Below are 21008 nucleotides of genomic sequence, written 5' to 3' on the forward strand. Positions count from 1 at the left end.
TCAGACTCGATGTAAAGATTCCAAAGTGTTTGCACGTTGGCCCCCCAGAGCCCTGTATATTGCCCAGCAACAATATTGACAAACACACACACAATTTTATATTAACATGTACATTGTAAGTTTTACAAAATGTATAACACTATACTATGTTGCTTTTAAAATACTCTGTACAGGGGGGAAAAACTGGTAAGTCTTATATATATATATATATATATATATATATATATATATATAAAATTAATGTTATTTTATACTTACTGGGTGAGAGGATGAGGACAGGGTGACTCGTTAGATTCTCAATTTCTTTTATCAAATAGCCCCAGTATTAACCAAATTCAGTTAGTCATTTCCCTTGAAATACCTTTAAAACAGTGACGCATACACAGATTAAGCATTTTTCTGACAAGCTGCATGTTGCTTTATTGAGCATATCACTATTAGTGTTGATCAGGAGAGATTTACAACATGACCTACACATCTTTTTTCTTAAAGGAAAAAAGCATGTATGTCAATGTTTTATTGCACTGACACGCAATGTAAACAGCTAATAAAGGACATGAATGACTTTAGTATCCGTGTCTCCACTTTCGTATTCAAAGCCAAATTTGCATGGTTAGTAATAAAGTTGTAGAAATTTTAATAAAGTATAATAAATTTGTAGAGATCAGTCCCCAAATCGAGTTCCACAGCACTTTGCTAGCATTTAGACTGTTTAGCGCCAACAATGCTGTGATCCGGTCTTTTCATCTTGCTTGCAATCTCCACAAAAAGAGCAGTCTGTGAAGTGGTGTGTGTGTGTTACTCCTTTTCAATCGTCCTCTGTATTATGGCCATGCGGTATCTTCATCGAAATCACCCATTAAGCTGATCACACAGCCTTGGCTGCTTCTTTAAGAAGTAATGGACACCATGTTGTTTGGGCTAAGAATTTCTATCCAGTAGCCATCAGGGTCCTGAATGAAAGCCAAGCCCTTCATTTTACCTGCAAAAGAGGGAGTAAAAGTAAGCAGTGAGGCAAAGAAAGGAAAGAGAAAGAATCTTAACAGCAGACCAGACATCTTTAGCAAGATCAGTTCACTTAACATTACACAGGGCACAATCATTTGTTCACTGTGTCAACTGTTCAGAAAACAAAGGGTAAATTAGCAGAATGGCAAGAGCGCTGTTTGTGTAATAACAAGGATTTGTATTCATCCAGCTGAGCTTAAACTGTGCAACATAAAGCATATGTACTGTACCGGCACCTGAACTACTGCCATTAAAACGTCCAAATGTGACTAAGCTCTTAAAACCCAGGATATCCCTAAACAATTATGTGACTAGACTGGATATCAAAACAAGACAACACATGCCTGCTCAGGTACAACAGCACAGGAGAAAGGTACCCACCATCATCAGGCTTTTTGACAAAGGTCACTCCTTGTTCTTCAAACAACTTGCAAGCGGCATAAACATCTGGTACAGCAATTCCTATGTGGCCTGGAACACAAAAATGTCATGTCACTTATTAACATTTTCTAAGCTGTTATCAACAGCAAATAAAAGGCAATAGCAATGCAGTTGTTGTGCCCAGATTTTAGAAAATTTGCATGGCTGTAGAAGCCAACAGTGCAGGAAATTGACGTCTGCACAAGACAAGGATTTGCAGGTGGGATCAATTTTGAGGGAGCACGGTCATATCTGGCAATCAGCCAACAGACTGTAAGCTAAAGCCGTGGGTATTATGGCTTGTTCGGTGGGAGAGGCTTAGACAGTTAGCTTACTGGCTACTAGTGGAAGTGGGTGGGCAACAAATAAGCTGCAAGTACACCACAAATAAAAATAAGTTAGTAATTACTTTCACATGGTGCGTCGATAAGCTATATTACCTCCACTAAATAACATTTTATCAATATATTTAATAACTAAATACAATGTATAATAAATCACTTAATGATGACGCATCAATTTGCAAAGCTAAGTTAGCTGATTGCCTAAGTGTTGCTGTGCACTCGTCTGTCAACAGTGACGTCATGCGAGTGTGATGCTCTTTTTCTGATGCCACATGTGGCTTCTCACTGTTTAGGTCTGGTTTAAAAATGCGCTAAATATTTATTTCTATTTTCCATTATTCAAACATGAAACACGAACTGACAGTACTTTTACCACACTGTCCAACTGCATGCACCACTAAAAGTCGATTTAGCAGGGCCTCCCAAGTGCTGTATATGTAGTTTTGCTTTGTCACTGAGATTTCATTACTATGAAGACCAGAATTTAAAAGGGCATAGAGGGAAAAAAAGTACCGTTTTTGATTTAATAAAAAAAAATTGTAGCACTAGTGTTTTATTGGTGCATTGTGTCTGTTCCAACTCCTTAAATGCTAGGAATGAAATACTGTGATATATACTGTAGACCATGAAGTATCATGTATTCAAGTATCATCATTTCATTTTCATCATGCTCTTTAACAATGAGAGACCTTCATTTGAATTGTAGGTACAACAGAGCTTTGAGCTGAAATGTCTGATGTCACTGCAAGGCTGATGCGCAAGTGAAAAACTGAGGAAAACAGATGATGTGACTGTTCAAAGCAGTACTTACCAAACCCTCGAGGGTCTGAATTTCCATTGTGGTAAGACTGGCTGTCATCTGTCTCCGAACCCCAGTTACTGCCAAAAAGAGAGAGAAGGAGAGGGAGAGGGAAAAAGAAAGAGAGAGAAGAGAGAGAAAAGAGAGAATGACAATGTGAAAGACAATCTTGCTTATTCCCAAAAGGAGAATCACTCAAGATGAAGCTAGTGGATACAGCCAAGAAGCGTGTGGGGATGAATGAACTCAGGTCATTCCTATATCAGATGAAAATCTGTCTCTATAGTCCAGTTTACAGTATGACACTATAAAATTACAGCTGTTGTGACAGCTGGATTAAAACCGATCACGCACTATATATTCTCGATGAACTGGCTTTAATGATTAGTTTGCAACATGAATAATAAACAGGATAAGTGCAGGTCATAATTTTTCCCACTGAGAAACAGACACTTGTGTACATTTTTACTGTTATAATATTAGAGTTATATTTATTTATGAAATATTTTCAAAGGCTTCCCTTTTATCTAACTACCTATTCTGGAACCTTTGAAATATTCCTATGGTGTTATTGTTAAATTAAGCCAAAATAAAACCAAACAAGTACTTGACTAATCGCCAAACAAACTGCTGGACTAGTCAATTACTTATATAATCAATAATAACAGTCCTATATACAGTGCTGGCCAAAAGTATTGACACCCCTGCAATTCTGTCAGATAATGCTCAATTTCTCCCAGAAAATGATTGCAATCACAAATGCTTTGATATTAAAATGCTCATTTAATTTGTCTTCAATGGAAAACCACAAAAAGAATTGTCAAAAAGCCAAATTGGATATAATTCCACACCAAACATAAAAAAGGGGATGGACAAAAGTATTGGCGCTCTTTGAAAAATCATGTGATGCCTCTCTAATTTGTGTAATTAACAGCACCTGTTACTTACCTGTGGCACATAACAGGTGGTGGCAATAACTAAATCACACTTGCAGCCAGTTAAAATGGATTAAAGCTGACACAACCTCTGTCCTGTGTCCTTGTGTGTACCACATTGAGCATGGAGAAAAGAAAGAAGACCCAAGAACTGTCTGAGGACTTGAGAAGCAAAATTGTGAGGAAGCATGGGCAATCTCAAGGCTACAAGTCCATCTCCAAAGACCTGAACGTTCCTGTGTCTACCGTGCACAGTGTCATCAAGAAGTTTAAAGCCCATGGCACTGTGGCTAACCTCCCTAGATGTGGACGGGAAAGAAAAATTGACGAGAGATTTCAACGAAAGATTGTGCGGATGGTGGATAAAGAACCTCGACTAACATCCAAACAAGTTCAAGCTGCCCTGCAGTCCGAGGGTACAACAGTGTTAACCCGTACTATCCGTCGGCGTCTGAATGAAAAGGGACTCTATGGTAGGATACCCAGGAAGACCCCAATCTGACCCAGAGACATAAAAAAAAGCCAGGCTGGAGTTTGCCAAAACTTACCTGAGAAAGCCAAAAACGTTTTGGAAGAATGTTCTCTGGTCAGATGAGACAAAAGTAGAGCTTTTTGGGAAAAGGCATCAACATAGATTTTACAGGAAAAAAAAACAAAACGAGGCCTTCAAAGAAAAGAACACGGTCCCTACAGTCAAACACGGCGGAGGTTCCCTGATGTTTTGGGGTTGCTTTGATGCCTCTGGCACTGGACTGCTTGACCGTGTGCATGGCATTATGAAGTCTGAAGACTACCAACAAATTTTGCAGCATAATGTAGGGCCCAGTGTGAGAAAGCTGGGTCTCCCTCAGAGGTCATGGGTATTCCAGCAGGACAATGACCCAAAACACACTTCAAAAAGCACTAGAAAATGGTTTGAGAGAAAGCACTGGAGACTTGGCCAGCAATGAGTCCAGACCTGAGTCCCATAGAACACCTGTGGAGAGATCTCAAAATGGCAGTTTGGAGAAGGCACCCTTCAAATCTCAGGGACCTGGAGCAGTTTGCCAAAGAAGAATGGTCTAAAATTCCAGCAGGGCATTGTAAGAAACTCACTGATGGTTACCGGAAGCGGTTGTTCGCAGTTATTTTGTCTAAAGGTTGTGCTAACAAGTATTAGGCTGAGGGTGCCAATACTTTTGTCTGGCCGATTTTTGGAGTTTTGTGTAAAATAATAATTGATTTGACTTTTTTTTCCATTCTCTTTTGTGTTTTTTCATTGCAAGCAAAATAAATGAAGATATTAATACCAAAGCATTTGTGACTGCAATCATTTTCTGGAAGAAATTGAGTATTATCTGACAGAATTGCAGGGGTGTCAATACTTTTGGCCAGCACTGTACAACATGTTCTTATATGAAGACTTTAGATGAGTTATCATTCTTACTGTGTGAGCTCAATGGTGGCTCGGCGTGAAAAAGTCCAAGCTGTTCTTTCTTTGGTCTCAGCAGGTATTTCCTTCTTATCTTCATAACCGAGGAAGTAGAGAGAGAATCGCATTGAAGGGAAATCAAATTTCTGCAGCAGGCTGAAGGAAAGACAATCAATCAATCAACCAACCAATCAACCAACCAACCAAATAGGTTTGCAGGACCTGATTCTGATTTCCACAGACGTTTTAACATTTTTAAAGTATCCTGAAAGTAACGGGTGCATAAGTGAATCTGTAATAGACTTGACTTTCAAGCACCCCCCCCACCTCCCCAAAACAAGATTTTCTTCTAGCTAATGTGGAAGAAGTGTTTGCATGAATTGTTTAAAGTATTTGTCAAATTTCTGGACAACTATTTCTATTGCTGTGAAGCGAGGATGTATGTACAAAGACAAAATAACAAATTGGATGACTCCAATGAAGAGTCAAATCTTTCTCAAAGCTAGAGAGCTCAATTGATGATATAACGAAACTCTGGAGAGCAGATTTAAGATTAAATTTTTAAAGATTTAAGCGAAAAGAGGTTCCATTAGGTCAAACCAAAGATTAAACACAACTCTCAAATACTACAGTTGGACAGCTTTTGTGATCACGTGATCAGGGCTACCTGCCAATCCTGGTTGGTAATAAAACTTCACAACCGGAAGAGTTTAACTCTTGTAACATGCCTGATTCATATGACTGCAGTTAACTTCACATTTAACTATGTCTCTGTTTTGTAAAGTCAAGATATCATATAGTCAAGAAAGAAAAAATAGCACACTATGTTGTGAAATATGTCAGGATCTGAATTGGTCTAATATAACAGTAAAACAAAAAAAGAACAAACAAACAAACAAACAACAAAAAAAGACAAGAGATTGAATGACCCTCTACTTGAAACAGCCAGGGAGTAGATTAAGGCCAGCAACCTTCCGCAACAGTCTGCAATCTCAGCGAACAGTGGCACGGACACACACCCACAGACAGCATGCAACAAACTTCCGCTGACAGACACTCACGTCATTCCAAGTATGCGTGTGTAGAAGTCCAAAGATTTCACAGGATCTTTTACCCTCAACATTGTCTGCTGCATCATGAAGTCCTACAGCAAAAAGGGAAACACTGTCAAAATGAGCTTAGAAGTGCTCAGTGACACTATAGTGTTATAATTATAGGCCATGTTTTTGATCACAATTCCAGAACATTCCCTTTCACCTTATTTCAATCAGTAGCTAGTTATCAATAAGAACTGGCTTTGTTAGGACAACTCAAGGGCTGAGATATTAATACTGCTGAAGAGATCAACACTAGGAAGATTAAAGTGCTGTAAAAAGTGCTGTATTACAGAGCACAACAATAAGCCCAGTGTCCCATTTCGGCCCCACAACTTCACATTTTAGTTATTCTTACCTAAATAACTGTCATTAGCTCTTCATATTTCAGCTAGTTACATTTGCTCATGTGCTTCAAGGGGAATTCCACTGATATTTAAAACTTTCTGCGTAGTTTAGTTGCTGAGATGTTAATGAAGTGGTTTGTTGTAAAGAAAACACACCAGCTCAGATTCCTTTACAACGATGGTGATTTGAACCAGGTGTTGTGATGCCTAATAAAGTCATAATGCAACTATACGCATTTCATTTACTATGGAAAACCACCAGTGAACCCACGTGTGTCGTCTGAATTTTTTACATGTGTAATCGTGATGATGGTAAAATAGTGGCAAATCCCAAAAAAAAAAAAAGGTTTCTTTGGGGACCGTTTTGCCTTATAACGCCCTGCATGCAACCTTCCATCACAAATGAATTAAACAAAATATGTTCCAAGCCAAAGCTTTCTCAAAGCTATGGGAAAGCAAGGTCTCAGACGCCAAGCACTGTATTCATAACCATTTCATGTAATAACGTTCTGCGAGGGAGCTTTTACAGGTGGACGTCTGGTTCCTATCACCACAATTCTGACTCTGTGAGTTTATCTAGCACAGAGGGTTTCACAACAAGCCACCCTGAATGACTTCGTGCACACTTGAACGCTTTATTTATGTAGAATTTCTGAAAAGTCGGTGGACTTCCCCTTTAAGTTGCAATACTTTTTGAAAGCACAGTGAAGCAGAAGGGCTCTCAGTCCTGACAGTGTGGGCTTACAAAGGTTACGCTTCTCATGTCAAAATGTCACAGCTAATTCTAGCGCCTACATCCAGTGGTGCCGTATGTAATCCAGCAGTCTTTAAGATTATTTTTAATTAATTATGACTCAGCTAAAACGCCAACCGTCGCCGCGGGCTAACGTAACTTCAGCTAACTAACTCGCTAATGTTAAGGTAGCAGGGGCAAAGCAACAGCTCAAAGTGCCACTAAGCAACATGAAATGTAGCTAATGGTGCTCAAAAATGTGTCATTTTCTTGTGAATGACCATTAACCGGCAGCAAAGTAGAATTTCGATAAGACATCGCGATAAGTTAGCGAGCTAGCTACGTTAGCTACCAACGGCCCCGCTTAACGGTATTCAAATGAGGTTAGCTACGTCGCTGAGGGTCTGTGGAGGAATTTACACCAACATGAACGGTCTTACTTTAGTGATTGGATTCCCATCTTTGCAGGCTGCAGCTGCGGCTTCGTCCGACAGTCCTTGGTCGGCCATAATCTCCCTCTAATTCGGCCAGCGGTGGATACAAGTAGGGACCGGCTAAGACGCTGAACTTGAAGCTTGGCGTTCGCTTAGCTTGCAAGGCGTAGGCGCAGAGCTCAGGTAGGCGAGCGTCCGGATATGCAGGGGCGCGTCCAGCTGCTTTTACAACACGCCCTCGTCCACTTACCCTTAAAAGTGTGCAGGGCGCACAAAAACGATGGCCGTTAATAGGAGACTTGCAATTCATGTTCTAGACCAGTGAATCCAATTTGAGTACAAGCATAAAATGTTCAAATATATTCTGTTATGGAGATGAGACGGGGTGTGTGGCGTCAATACAGCACAGAATAGAGAATTTCAATGGATTATGGTTCAGTTATGTTCCCTGACTAGCTATAAAGGTACTGAGATGCGCCCTTGAGGCTTCCACTCCTCAGGAGGGGCACCACCCCAGTGGCAGTTCCTCACCTTTGTTACTGAGAGTTAAGGGGAAATAACAAGGGGAAGTCAGTAGTAACAAAGACAGTAATGAAAGAAGCAGGAAAGAAATGCAAGAGGAATGTTATCTTGTCCATCTGTGCATTTATCCACAAGAGTAAAACACAGGACAAACAGCCTATTTGTGTTTGAACAGTAGATTGGACAATGTCTACTTAGCAAATAACGTTTGTGGCCTTTAAGAACCATAAAACCTCCTCTCTCTTAAAAACGTATGTCTTTTTCTTCCTCCAACGCCTCACAGCTTTTTGTTTTGGTTGCAATGATTCAGTCATTCAAGTCACAAGATGTAGTTTTTGTAATATGAAAGAAATAAAAGGAATGTTGCAAGGTGCCTTAATCTGTTATGACTTTATCTCTATGGAATTTAGCACATCCATTATTTAACCAGAAACAACGTAGCCCTCATTTGAGCCATCATTAGGCCGACTGATCTCTTTTCTCTCTTTTGTCTGTCCTTCTTGCTGCACAAAACGTTTCCCAGTCTTCCTTGTGGGATTCCCCTGAACCGTACATTTTTGTTTTTTGGGTTTTTTTATTAATCTGTGAGATTCTGAGTCGTAGGTCAGTCAACATGCCCCTTAAGTGCAACTTGAGTCAGAGACACAGACTTAAGCCCAAATCTCTGGTTCTTAGTAGCATGTAATAGTAAGTTAGCTGTAGCCAAATCAGATACACATAGTTTTGCTTTTATTGTTACGGTTTAACATTTGCACTACTAAGACAAGTCTCAGTTGCACATTGGGCCTAGTTCTCTCTGAAAACTGACTGCAACAGATATAGCAGTTCAGACTGTCTTAGATAAGCTCTGTTTGTACAACTAGCCCCAGGGTTTTTGATCCACAGATGGAGAACAGTAATGTGGCCAAAACTCAAAATGTAAGTAAGCTACTGCAGGATGCACAGTTATAGAGAATTATGGATTCTGTCTGGGTAATATGGGTATCAGATTTTGAATTTGATAAATCACACACACAAAAAAAAATTAAGTCTCATTCGACTTAACTGGATTTTTCAATAAATCTTGTCCTTGCTATAATTTATAGACTGAACATGTTGCCTGTTAGAACAGGCCCTTTTTCACAAGATGACACAAAGTTGGAGTACTTTCAAAGTGGTTTAGCGCCAGTGCAACGGCAATAGTCACCATCAGGTCAAAGTATTAATAACACTTATTATAATTCCAGAGATTCAGACCAGACTCCACTGACTGTCAGGGCCAAAGAAAATCTCTCTAAGATGGCATGAGGAAAATAAAACTTCGCATCAAAAGAAGCCAGCACTCAAGAGGGGAATCAAAAGGAAACATGGATGAAACTTGCATAAGAAGATTAAAAATAGAAGCATTCAGATGATATGAGGGAAAGATTTGTGGGACAAGCCTGTAACCAACATTCAAGTCTGTTAAAAGTTCACAGGGACTATTGATCATGCTGAATAGAGCAGGGCTTTTACACAGAACATACTTTGGAGTGTTTTGGCACCAGTTTTGGCTTGGAAAAAGGTCTGTTAAGGTTTTAAGACATTTGCTTAGCTTAGACAGTTTACTTATAGGCTTTAAAAATTAGCCCTCTGCAATGCTCATTAGAAGGCTGCATCTACACGTCCACTAAGCTGATTTGAGAAAATGCCAGTGGTACAGAGCGTTTATATAAATAAAATTGGATTGAATTTTTTTAATGATCTGTTGCTAAAGCAACCAAGGAATTTGGTTTAAAGGCTCAGTTTCAAGTAATTCAGAGTTCACTTGAGGCTTATTTGATCTGAAAATGGACCGTTTTCAGTGAATTCAAGTTACATTGAAAATATCTGGACTCTGAATTTGGACTGTAGTTACAGAATCCTGCAGATGCCAGGATGAACACTGGTTTAAGGGCTTTGATGTCTTTGATAAAGTGGCTGCATAGTCTCCACAATTCTGCTGACCAGCTTAATGTGTGAGCAAAGACTACTCATTACAAGCCTTTCAAATAGTCCAAGTCTGCTTCTGTTTGATGATTGGCCCCCAAATCTGATATACAGATTGGGCATGGCCTTAATTTTACAATCAGACTTCTGATTTGTGTTCTATGGTGATTGTATTTTGTAGTGGCCGTATTGCCCCTAAAACTATACCATAGTAGTAAACATTTTGGCCACCTCAGTCCTTAACACAACAGAAATTTACACTCAATTCCATTTCAATATTGATTCCTTTATCCTAAAAACAGTTTGTATACTTGATCGGTGCCAGATAAACTGTCTTTACAAAACTGGGACACTTACATTCACTGGGACCAGATATACCTCAACTGGATATATGAAAAACACAACAGGACTACAATTTATTTGAGTGTTAGGCACACTAGACTTTCACACTTCTTTGATAACCTTGGTTTCCTTTGCTGTTACATCAGCTGTAACCTCTGAGGCCTGTTTCACATATGCTGCCTCTCTGTGGTATGAGTGACGTAAAATGTCTTGCTTTTCATTTTAACACATCAGAGAGTTAACATGCTGTGTGAGCAGTGTGACCGTGCACACCCCAGATGCATCCTAGAAGCAGCGCTGCATCTAAAGGATAGACGGCTGGATAAAAAATATATCAAAATATGCAATTTCTACAGTTCATGACTTTTATCAAACTAAATACTCAAACTGGATGAAACTTTTGTTCTGCAATCAGTCGTACGTGCGAATCAACTCATACATTGACACAGAAATCTCTAACGTAAGATTTCCCAGTTTTACCAAAAACATCCGGAAGGTTGAAATCCTATAAATTGTGAAGGACTAAATCTGCTTGGGGTCAGGTTGGGGTCAATATCTAACGGTATTGCTAGGAGGTCAAATACTTCAGTTGCAGTCACATATCTTTAATAACTGTCTTCAAACCCTTAATTTAATGGAGAGTGCTGGGTTTAACAGAAATATTGCATGAGGAAAACAACAAGCTAAAAGGAAAGCAAGTTAGCTGAGCTTAGTTTGGGTCCTTTTCTCTAGCAGTGGTAGTGTTGAATAAAGATGAAGCTAGACCATTAATGACAGATACTGTAGCAGTCCTGGTATATTCACTGGTTTATAGCATAGTGGCTTGGCTGACAGTCAGGATTGGCTGACTGTGGAAGGATCAGGAGAATTGCCACTTAATGTTTTCCAGGTTTGTCCTACACTAGAAGGTGCTCCTGAGTGAATCCAAAATGAATGGGTTTCTAAGGAGCTTTTGTGCAAGATTGTAGTTTGTAAATGCTTAATATTTTTAATATGGAAAAATGCACTTGTTTTCTGAACTCTGCTAAAAAAAACAAACAGCACATACCAGCATGCATTCCATGCTGGTTTATGCTGGTCTGGTACTGGTGTAGCAGAATCCAAAATGCAACATTTGCTGGCGTTGCTGTTGACTAGGCATGCTAGTCTAAGCTGGGAAGATAGAACAGTATGAAATATTTCAATGCTGCTGTCACATTTTTGAACTGAACTTCTAGGGTTTTCTAATAGTGCCTTGTGTACAGTCAAGAATCACTAAACACAAATCTCTTCATTCAGTCGATGAGCTGATCGGCTTGACAACCAGTCAGCACTCAGTAGCAGTAATGCCAGTGTCCTACTGATCAAAACATGTTTGCTGTAGAAAAATAGAAAGAAGTGGTTGGTTAGTGTAGTGGTTAACACCTCTGCCTTCTACGCTGTAGACTGGGGTTCAATCCCCCACCAGGGCAAGCACCCTACACTATACCAATAAGGGTCCTTGGGCAAGACTCCTAACATCACCATGGCCCACCTGTGTAAAATGATCAAATTGTAAGTTGCTCTGGAGAAGAGCGTCAGCCAAATGACGTAAATGTAAATACCGGTAAGTTTTCTTAGATTAGTATATAGACGAGTATATCCTTCTGCTTCTAATATTAAATTCTTTAGAAACATGCTTAATTTACATTTTTCAGTCATTTAGCTTCTTTCACACCCATTCATTGAGGCCTCACTTGCAGGCACCCTCTGTTTCAGGAGTGCCCAATACATCGATCGCGATCAATCAGTCACTTGCACAGTGCACACTAGATTGCGCCTCATTCAAATAGGCTATGACTTTCAGCACTTTTCTACTGCTTCTGGCAGCAGGTAGGTCAACGTGATTGACTTACATGAAATGTGGCCACTGTTTCGTTAATTTACTGCTTGTTACCATAACCGCACCACAGCCCACCTAAAGCACTGCTGTGAGTTTGCCTTGCGATCTAGTAAGTTTTCATTTATCGGTTGCCAGTTCATGCATTTACACAGACTCTTTCAGAAGATGAGTCCGAGACTGAGCACAAAGAAACCCAAAAACTTACCTCCTCCCTGCAGAGCAGAAGGAGGACTATTTCACAGTTTCAAACTCCAAATGCATCTGCTTGATTTGCCAAATAGCCATCGCACTTCCAAAGAAGGGGAAAGTTGGGAGGCACAGAAACTACGACAACAAATTCCTAGTTAAAAGGAAACTCATAAACCTGGCTGACAGTAAGGTTAGAGTGATTATCAATTAGAGTGATTGAATATCAGTATAGGCCTTTCTTTTAAGATCACAAAACAATGGGCACCCCTGCTCTACTGTTTTGCATTTTTTTATATAATGGAAGAAAGAAGAAGTGGCTCGGCTCCCATTAAACTGGCTTTGGTATGAGTCCCAACAGTTGTTTGACATATTTATGCAATGCATGCTGGGTACTGTAGTGAAAATACAGGGATGGATGAATAAAAATTTTTTTTTTTTAAATGAAAAAAAATATATATATATATACATTTTATTAAAATTTTGCATTTTTTTGCCAGAATATTTTAATGCCATGTCCTTAAAGTGTTAAAACATTTAACCTTACAGAATGCCACAGAGGGTTTTCTGTCAGTTTAATTGTAGAGGATAAGGAGAAATATATTGGTTCCTTTAAATATGTAGTCCAAAGCACTTTTTTGTCACACCGCTTCCTCATTTGCAAAATAACAATGTATAATTTTGTAGGCCAGCTACTCTCAGCTATGCACTATGAGAGATCCAGCACAGTCAGAAGCCCAACACTGAACAAAACTGAAGCACTGAAAGGGAACTGGCCTGCTCACTCTGAATGAGAAAAATCGCCTGCGGTTTGACCCAACAAGAGAAGGTTACCAGTGCATTAAAGTTGCATGAGCTCGTACAGCACATAAAAGCCCTTCAGCCACACTGAGATATTTAAAGAGATATTTAAGGAGTGCATTTGAAAGAGTGAGCTACAGATAAATTTATGGGGAGCGTAGGCTTAATTGCGAACTGGCAAACTATCTTCGGCTGCTTCATCTGCCACTCCACACCGCCGTTTCCATAATTGCTACATACCTGCTGCTGTTCCTAAGCTTTGAGAGCTCTGCTCAAACTAATCTCAAAGTACAGGTCTGCTTCTTCTGTTCTTTTGGAATAATATACATTGTAGACTATATTGGCCATGCCTTGAATTTAAAAAAGTGGTAAGGCAGAAAACTTGACAAGAAATGACAGTAAAAAATGTAAATAGATCATTACAATATACTATTTATCATTTAATAACTGTTTCCAGAAAATTTGAAATACTGAATTAAACATTATAAAGGGCCCATACACACACACACACACACACACACACACACATATACATATATATATATATATATATATATATACACACTGCTCAAAAAAATAAAGGGAACACTTAAACAACACAATATAACTCCAAGTAAATCAAACTTCTGTGAAATCAAACTGTCCACTTAGGAAGTGGAGGAGGCCGTAGGAGGGCAACAACCCAGCAGCAGGACCGCTACCTCCGCCTTTGTGCAAGGAGGAACAGGAGGAGCACTGCCAGAGCCCTGCAAAATGACCTCCAGCAAGCCACAAATGTGCATGTGTCTGCACAAACGGTTAGAAACCGACTCCATGAGGATGGTATGAGGGCCCGACGTCCACAGATGGGGGTTGTGCTCATAGCCCAACACCGGGCAGGACGCTTGGCATTTGCCAGAGAACACCAGGATTGGCAAATTCGCCACTGGCGCCCTGTGCTCTTCATAGATGAAAGCAGGTTCACACTGAGCATGTGTGACAGACGTGACAGAGTCTGGAGACGCCATGGAGACCGATCTGCTGCCTGCAACATCCTTCAGCATGACCAGTTTGGCAGTGGTCAGTAATGGTGTGGGGTTGCATTTCTTTGGAGGGCCGCACAGCCCTCCATGTGCTCACCAGAGGTAGCCTGACTGCCATTAGGTACCGAGATGAGATCCTCAGACCCCTTGTGAGACCATATGCTGGTGCGGTTGGCTCTGGGTTCCTCCTAATGTACAGAGTCCGTCTCATGCTACCACAAGTGTGAAAGCACCACCAACATTCAAAAGTGACCAAAACATCAGCCAGAAAGCAGAAAGGTACTGAGAAGTGGTCTGTGGTCCCCACCTGCAGAACCACTCCTTTATTGAGTGTGTCTTGCTAATCGCCAATAATTTCCACCTGTTGTCTATTCCATTTGCACAACAGCATGTAAAATTGATTGTCAATCAGTGCTTCCACACTTCACAGAAGTTTGATTTACTTGGAGTTATATTGTGTTGTTTAAGTGTTCCCTTTATTTTTTTGAGCAGTATATATATATATATATATACAGGCGGGAAAGGGTGGAGAGCCCTCTCTGGGTCGGGGATGAGCTCTTGCCTCAAGTGGAGGAGTTCAAGTATCTCGGGGTCTTGTTCACGAGTGATGGTACAAGGGAGTGGGAGATTGACAGGCGGATTGGTGCTGGGTCAGCAGTGATGCGGGCTCTTTACCGGTCTGTTGTGGTAAAGAAAGAGCTGAGCCATAAGGCAAGGCTCTCGATTTACTGGTCGATCTACGTTCCCACCCTCACCTATGGTCATGAGCTTTGGGTAATGACAGAAAGAACGAGATCGCGAATACAAGCGGCCGAAATGAGTTTCCTCCGCTGGACTCTCCCTTAGAGATAGGGTGAGAAGTTCGGTCATCCGGGAGGGACTCAAAGTAGAGCCGCTGCTTCTACACGTCGAGAGGAGCCAGTTGAGGTGGTTCAGGCATCTGTTTAGGATGCCTCCTGGACGCCTCCCTTGGGAGGTGTCACAGGCAAGTCCACCGGGGAGGAGACCCCGGGGAAGACCCAGGACACGCTGGCGTGACTATATCACCCAGTTGGCCTGGGAGTGCCTCGGAATCCCTCACAGGGAGCTAGTGGAAGTGGCTGGGGAAAGGGAGGTCTGGGCCTCATTGCTCAGGATGCTGCCCCCGCGACCCGAACCCCGGAGAAGCGGAAGATGATGGATGGATGGATGGATGGATATATATATATATATATATATATATATGACAAACTGAATTATATTCACTTTTTGTGAAATTAAATATGTAGTAATATAGTACATAAAATATAGTGGGTAGCTATATATAGAGTATAGAGTTCAAAGGCAATTTGAGCAGTTGGAAGAGTTCGAGAATTGTCGCATTGTAGGGCTTCAGGAAGCGGTATTGTGTTATATTGCGTACCATGCCAGTCGTGTGGGTATTACTGTAGCACGCTGTTGCCGGCAGTGCAAAGCAAAGCAAAGCAAGCAAAGCAAAGTTTATTTATATAGCGCTTTTTACAACAGCTGTTGTCACAAAGCAGCTTTACAGAAACGAAAAGAAAAGAAAATCTGGGTCCAAGCCCCCATGAGCAAGCCAGCAGCAACGGTGGCAAGGAAAAACTCCCTAAAAGAGGAAGAAACCTTGAGAGGAACCAAGACTCAGAAGAGGAACCCATCCTCCTACGGTCGACACCGGATAGCAAACATTATTAGTATGAAGTATTGTAGTACAAAGTGGAAAAAAGAAAAGTTCTGAGGGTGAGGAATGCACAGCATTGTAAAGCAAGAAGCTCAGTGGTGGTCAAGCCGGGCCAGAAGGCTGATGAGCAGCAGCACCCAATCAAGGCAGAAGTGGATAGAAGGAGGCACGCACCAGCAACATGAAGGATCTGGGTGACCTACACAAACCATGGAGAGGGTGAACTGATGGACTGTCTGACATGTGCTGAGTGACCCAACAGCCACGATTGTGGACATTCAGCAAGCAGTGATGCCCTCTATTAGTCATCCTGTTAGTGCCAACAACATTGGCAGACGGCTGCACGACGCAGGACTACATGCACGCAGACTGTTATGATGACTGCCCTTAACACTATGTCAACGTCTCCAATGAACTGCAGTGGTGTTGTGCCAGACTATCATGGAGTGAAACAGAAAGGCAGCGGGTCATCTAAGTCCCACTTTTGTCTTGGTGGAGACGACCAACAAATACATGTGTGGAGGCACCGTGGTCAGAGCCAAGATGAACAGTTTGTTGTCATGCATCAACCGTCCAAAGGCCTGGTGTCATGGAGTGGGTCGCAATTTCATATGATACCAGATCACCTTTGGTCTTTATTACAGGCACTTTGACAGCCCAACATTATGGGGTCTTGCAACCAGTAGCCTTTCCTTTTCTGAACGCACACCCCGGTGTGCTACTCCAACAGGACAACACTCGTCTGCATACTGCTGCCATGTCAAGAGCTTGCCTTGAAGACAGATACTATGCCACGGCCAGCCACATTGCCAGACCTACCCGATTGAAAATGCATGGGATTCTATTGGATGCAGTGTCAACACTCCACCCCATACCACAAAATCTGCAGGAACTGTGTGAGAATATTCATGCTGCATGGGATGAGTTATTGCAGAACACCATTAGGAACCTCTACAACTCAGTGCCGAGATGTCTGGCATGTTAGTAAACATGGTGGCCTGATGCCATACTGAGAGACACTACTGTATGTGTGACAATAAATATTGCCCATATCAGTCTAAATTTTTTATCATTTATTGTTACTAGTAAACTTTATCTTCTTCCCAAATGGCATTGGGAATATATATATATATATACACACACACACACCTATTTTATACACAGTCTGCATTCTGACTGCATCACTGCGCATCAGCAGGCGGGCAAAAAATGGTATTAACCTAAGCCTAACCTCCCACTCTCACCACCCTCACCTATCTATCTGTCTATCTGTCTGTCTGTCTGTCTGACTGACAGTCTGACTGTTTACCTATCTACCCATCCATCCATTCATCCACCCAACTCAGAGACCCTTCATGATAATGTGTTTCACACTGATATTTCTAATGGCCTGACAGTATGTTCACACAGAATGGAGTCTGGGAGGTTGGAGTCTTGAATAATGGATTTGTTAGGCTTTGTTGCGACAGTGCATGTGTGACTCTCATAGATCACATCCTGTGAACCTTTGTGCCATTGCCCCAATGTTTAGCAGTGAAACAGTTGCATGGATGAAGGAGTTGCTCCTCTGTGCCACATTTGTTTATGCCAGTGGTGTCCAATAACTGAAGGGCCAGAATCTGGACGACTTGAAGAACTCAACAAAGCTGAAGATGGCTTCTTATTCAAAATTCCTGTTCCACCTTAAATAGTGCAGCAGTTACATTTTGCAGCCTGTCCGGGTCCCAGAATGTAACTGCTACCCTATTTAAGGCGGAACGGAAAATTCAAATAGAAAACTATTGAATAAGAAGCCAACATCAGCTGCATTAAGCCCAGTTAAAATGTGAAACACCATTTAGCACTGTTTTTGCCAGGCTCATGTGGCTAGCAATAGTAACATAGGTTTTTCTATATATTGTCTAGAAATGGTAACTTTTATTCAAATGTTTTTTATTAAAAATACTAAAGTGTAAATTTGGCAATACTACCAAATGCTAGGTACTTGTGACTTCAATGTGCTACAACCTATTCAGCAAACACAACAGATGATGGTTTACCTCACATTTAGCTAACATTAGCTAACATCATTATTACAAAAATATGGTTCTTCTTCAATAAATATAATGTGCCTCATTCACCAACTGTTCTCAAGAAGAAATTTCTTATTAAAAACCCAAGCAGTTTTCATGAAGCTTCTGACATTCATCAGTGCTTTCTCACTTAGGATTTGTTCTTAGGTAAAAACAGAATCTACGCATACTCAAGAGCACAAAGCTGTGAACAGTTCTGCATTTCAAGAACGCATGAATCTGACGTAGACTTTTTCTTAGGACCTTTCTCAAGAAATTGAAGAAAAATGTTTAGATATTTAGAACTATGAACACTCAAAGAGCAGTTTGCATACTTAAATGGTTCTTCAGATTGATAACAGCTGAAAATAATTCTTTTAGAAATGAACTTTTAAAACGCTTAAAAAAAAAGGTTAGATTTTGTTGCTGAAGCTGAAAAGCACAGGATTCTCCTCTTGTATCTTGTCTGAACATTCTTGCTCCGCCCCCTCATTATCCCCAACACCTATGTCTTGTTGTGTATGCATGTCTCTGGTTTTGTTTTGGCAATTACCATGTAATTTTTAGCCATGATACCAAGCATGTCTTGTTTTTTCTACTGTGTTTTTACTTTTGCCGGCCTTTGTTTGTTGATGACCGGTTGATGCCGCTGAGTGAAGAGCTGTTTGGGAGCGAAAAGAGTCGAGCCTTATTTGTGATCTTAGCCTTATCTGACTCACTAAAAAGAGCTGGAGTACACATTCAAGGCCAGTATAACATGTCATTATCCTGCATATTCAGAAGGGGGCAGTAGCGTACTACAATATAAATCCTCTTGCACTCTCATGTGCGCTCTCTCTCTCTCACTCACCCTTTCTCATATAAAATGGAATTGTGCTCTGCCCTGTAGACATCTGCCCGCTAGAAAGACAGTATAAATAAAAAAACAAACGCTAGCAAAATGGCACATAACTGAATTTACGCTTCGAGGACATTTTAGCTTTTTCATGCGTTTATAGCCTGTGCTAGCATTAATCCACTAAAGTGTTATTTTATTTTTCATCAAAGGTATTTTCATTACATGGAGAAGAGCAGAGAGGCTTGAATGAGGGACCCAAACACCAGTAAAGGCTGATGAGAGAGAGAAAGTGTGAGCAAGAGAGAGAGAGATCGAGAGAGAATGAGAGAATGTGAGAGTGCAATTGGAATGCAGGGAGAAGAGGGACAGGAGCAGAGCAATTCGTAAAGACGGTAAGAAGAGGGAAGGGATTGAGAGAACGAGTAAAAATGAAGAGAGTGGGAGATCACTCGAGTGTGAAGGCAATCGATTCCTCTCCTGCCGCCACACAAACACACACATACACATGCATGCACACCCACACACAAACAAGCCCCCTTGCTAAAACTGAGCGAAAGAAGGCCAAGAAGAGTGGCAGTGCTATTTATCTGCTTACCACTGTGACGCTCCTAAGAACTGTTATTAACCAAATCTAATGGCAGTGTTTTCTCATTTACATTTTGACTTTTTATGAGTTTATGAGTCTTTAGCTGTTCCTTAGCAGCCGTCCATGACATGCTGTTTCACTAGATGGCACACGCAAAATCCAAAGCTCATTTCTTAACACGGGAAAAATCAGAGAGCACAAAAGTGAAGCTAAAAAAAAATCTGGGATCTTCAGAGACTGGAAACAGAACAAAATAGCTACATGCTGGAAAGTTTCACCAGAGCTGTACAATATCCCAATATTGTCACACGTGCTATTAGAAATTCATGTTGTGTGAACACAAAAAAATAGAAACACAAATAGAACACAAAGACATGCTGTGTGCAATATTGAACTACATTTCTCAATGTAGCCATGCGAGCTGTGAAGTCTGCTCTAATGTTTATGGTAGTTGTAGTCCATCAGGTAATTTGAATGAATCCAAATGTCTGTAAACAAATAGTAAAACTCATGTGCAAAAGTTGTTTAGTTTGTTTAGTTTGGGGGTGTAATGAGATCAAGCATTGAGTAGTTGGAACAGCACAACTTCTGACATCATAAAACAAATAGCTCTAATTCTAATATATTTGTTTTCACTCTGCATACTTATCATTTTACTTGTCACTGATGTTGGACCAAAACCTCCTCTCTCCAAAAATGACCAGTGAAGGAAAAAACATACTTAACTTTTAATGTAAGTCAGTGGAAGCAGAGTTATTTCCAAATAATTTTGGGCCGTTTCTTTTGGTCCATTCATCCTGAAATTTACACACAATAGGACAATAGAAGGATAGGAGGTATTTTCAAATTATGTCAAAAACTGATAAATGTTTTTGGTCCGACAGCAGTGATATGCTGCTCTGACAGTACATAAAACCTACATTTGCATTCTCTTCACTCACTTTGTATAAATGTATATTATATTACTTGCAACATTATTATACAATATTTTTTGCCACTCTACCATCCTTTTTTGTACCTATCCTAATTGTCAATTGTCAGTTACTTTCTTCCACTTTATATGTAAATAATGCTGTATTGTGCACTTCTGGTTGGATGCTAACAGCATTTCATTTGCTATGTACCTGTACTCTACACAGTGACAAAGTTTAATCTAATCCAATCTAATTTTGCAATTTGGAAACAGGTCATGTTTTATGATTGTATTAATATAGAACATTTGGCCCTTAGATACAGTGTGAAGAGTGATGGTTGGTGGCAATTAATTGATTTACCTTTCATTTTACCTGCAAACCTTTCTGGATACATTGCTTCATGAATACTGCATGAATAAAACCTGACTAAATCCCTAAATATCCCAAACTGAACAAGCTTCCAGGCTAAAGCAACTAACCATAACCTGTTTACAGCACTTGTTGATCCACACAGTTAGTACCAGCAACTCATTTATCAGGCAGTTAAATTACTTATTTTCTAACTTTCTAACTGCTACCATAACAGCCTTTTACTGTTAGCTGCTAGCGTAACTCACAGATATGGAAGCTTTAGCGAATGTTTTGCCAGTAAGACTCTAAAGCTAGGCCATTCATTCTTTACTCCTGACCAGTTGCTGGCCTGAACCTGTCTTTAAAATAACTCAACTCACA

At 40.5% G+C, this 21008-nt stretch overlaps 1 protein-coding gene across 1 annotated transcript; it reads right to left on the reverse strand.

Moving 5' to 3' along the window:
• Positions 1-387: 387 nt before the first annotated feature.
• On the reverse strand, positions 388-7736 carry glo1 (glyoxalase 1). The gene is made up of 6 exons (XM_017695428.2): positions 7532-7736; positions 5979-6061; positions 4933-5073; positions 2584-2651; positions 1390-1479; positions 388-982 (listed from the first exon to the last, which is right to left on the reverse strand). The coding sequence occupies exons 1-6, from the start codon at positions 7598-7600 to the stop codon at positions 891-893; spliced, it is 543 nt and encodes a 180-aa protein (XP_017550917.1). The 5' UTR covers positions 7601-7736; the 3' UTR covers positions 388-890.
• Positions 7737-21008: the final 13272 nt, after the last annotated feature.

The sequence above is a fragment of the Pygocentrus nattereri genome, chromosome 5, assembly GCF_015220715.1.
Source record: "Pygocentrus nattereri isolate fPygNat1 chromosome 5, fPygNat1.pri, whole genome shotgun sequence".
NCBI lineage: Eukaryota > Metazoa > Chordata > Actinopteri > Characiformes > Serrasalmidae > Pygocentrus > Pygocentrus nattereri.

Coding starts and splice junctions, on each gene's coding strand:
- glo1 (XM_017695428.2), bottom strand. CDS start 7,600: ATGGCCGACCAAGGACTGTCGGACGAAGCCGCAGCTGCAGCCTGCAAA. Junction 6,062..7,531: donor ATGGGAATCCAATCACTAAA/GTAAGACCGTTC, acceptor TTTTTGCTGTAG/GACTTCATGATGCAGCAGAC. Junction 2,652..4,932: donor GCCACCATTGAGCTCACACA/GTAAGAATGATA, acceptor TCTTTTTGGCAG/TAACTGGGGTTCGGAGACAG.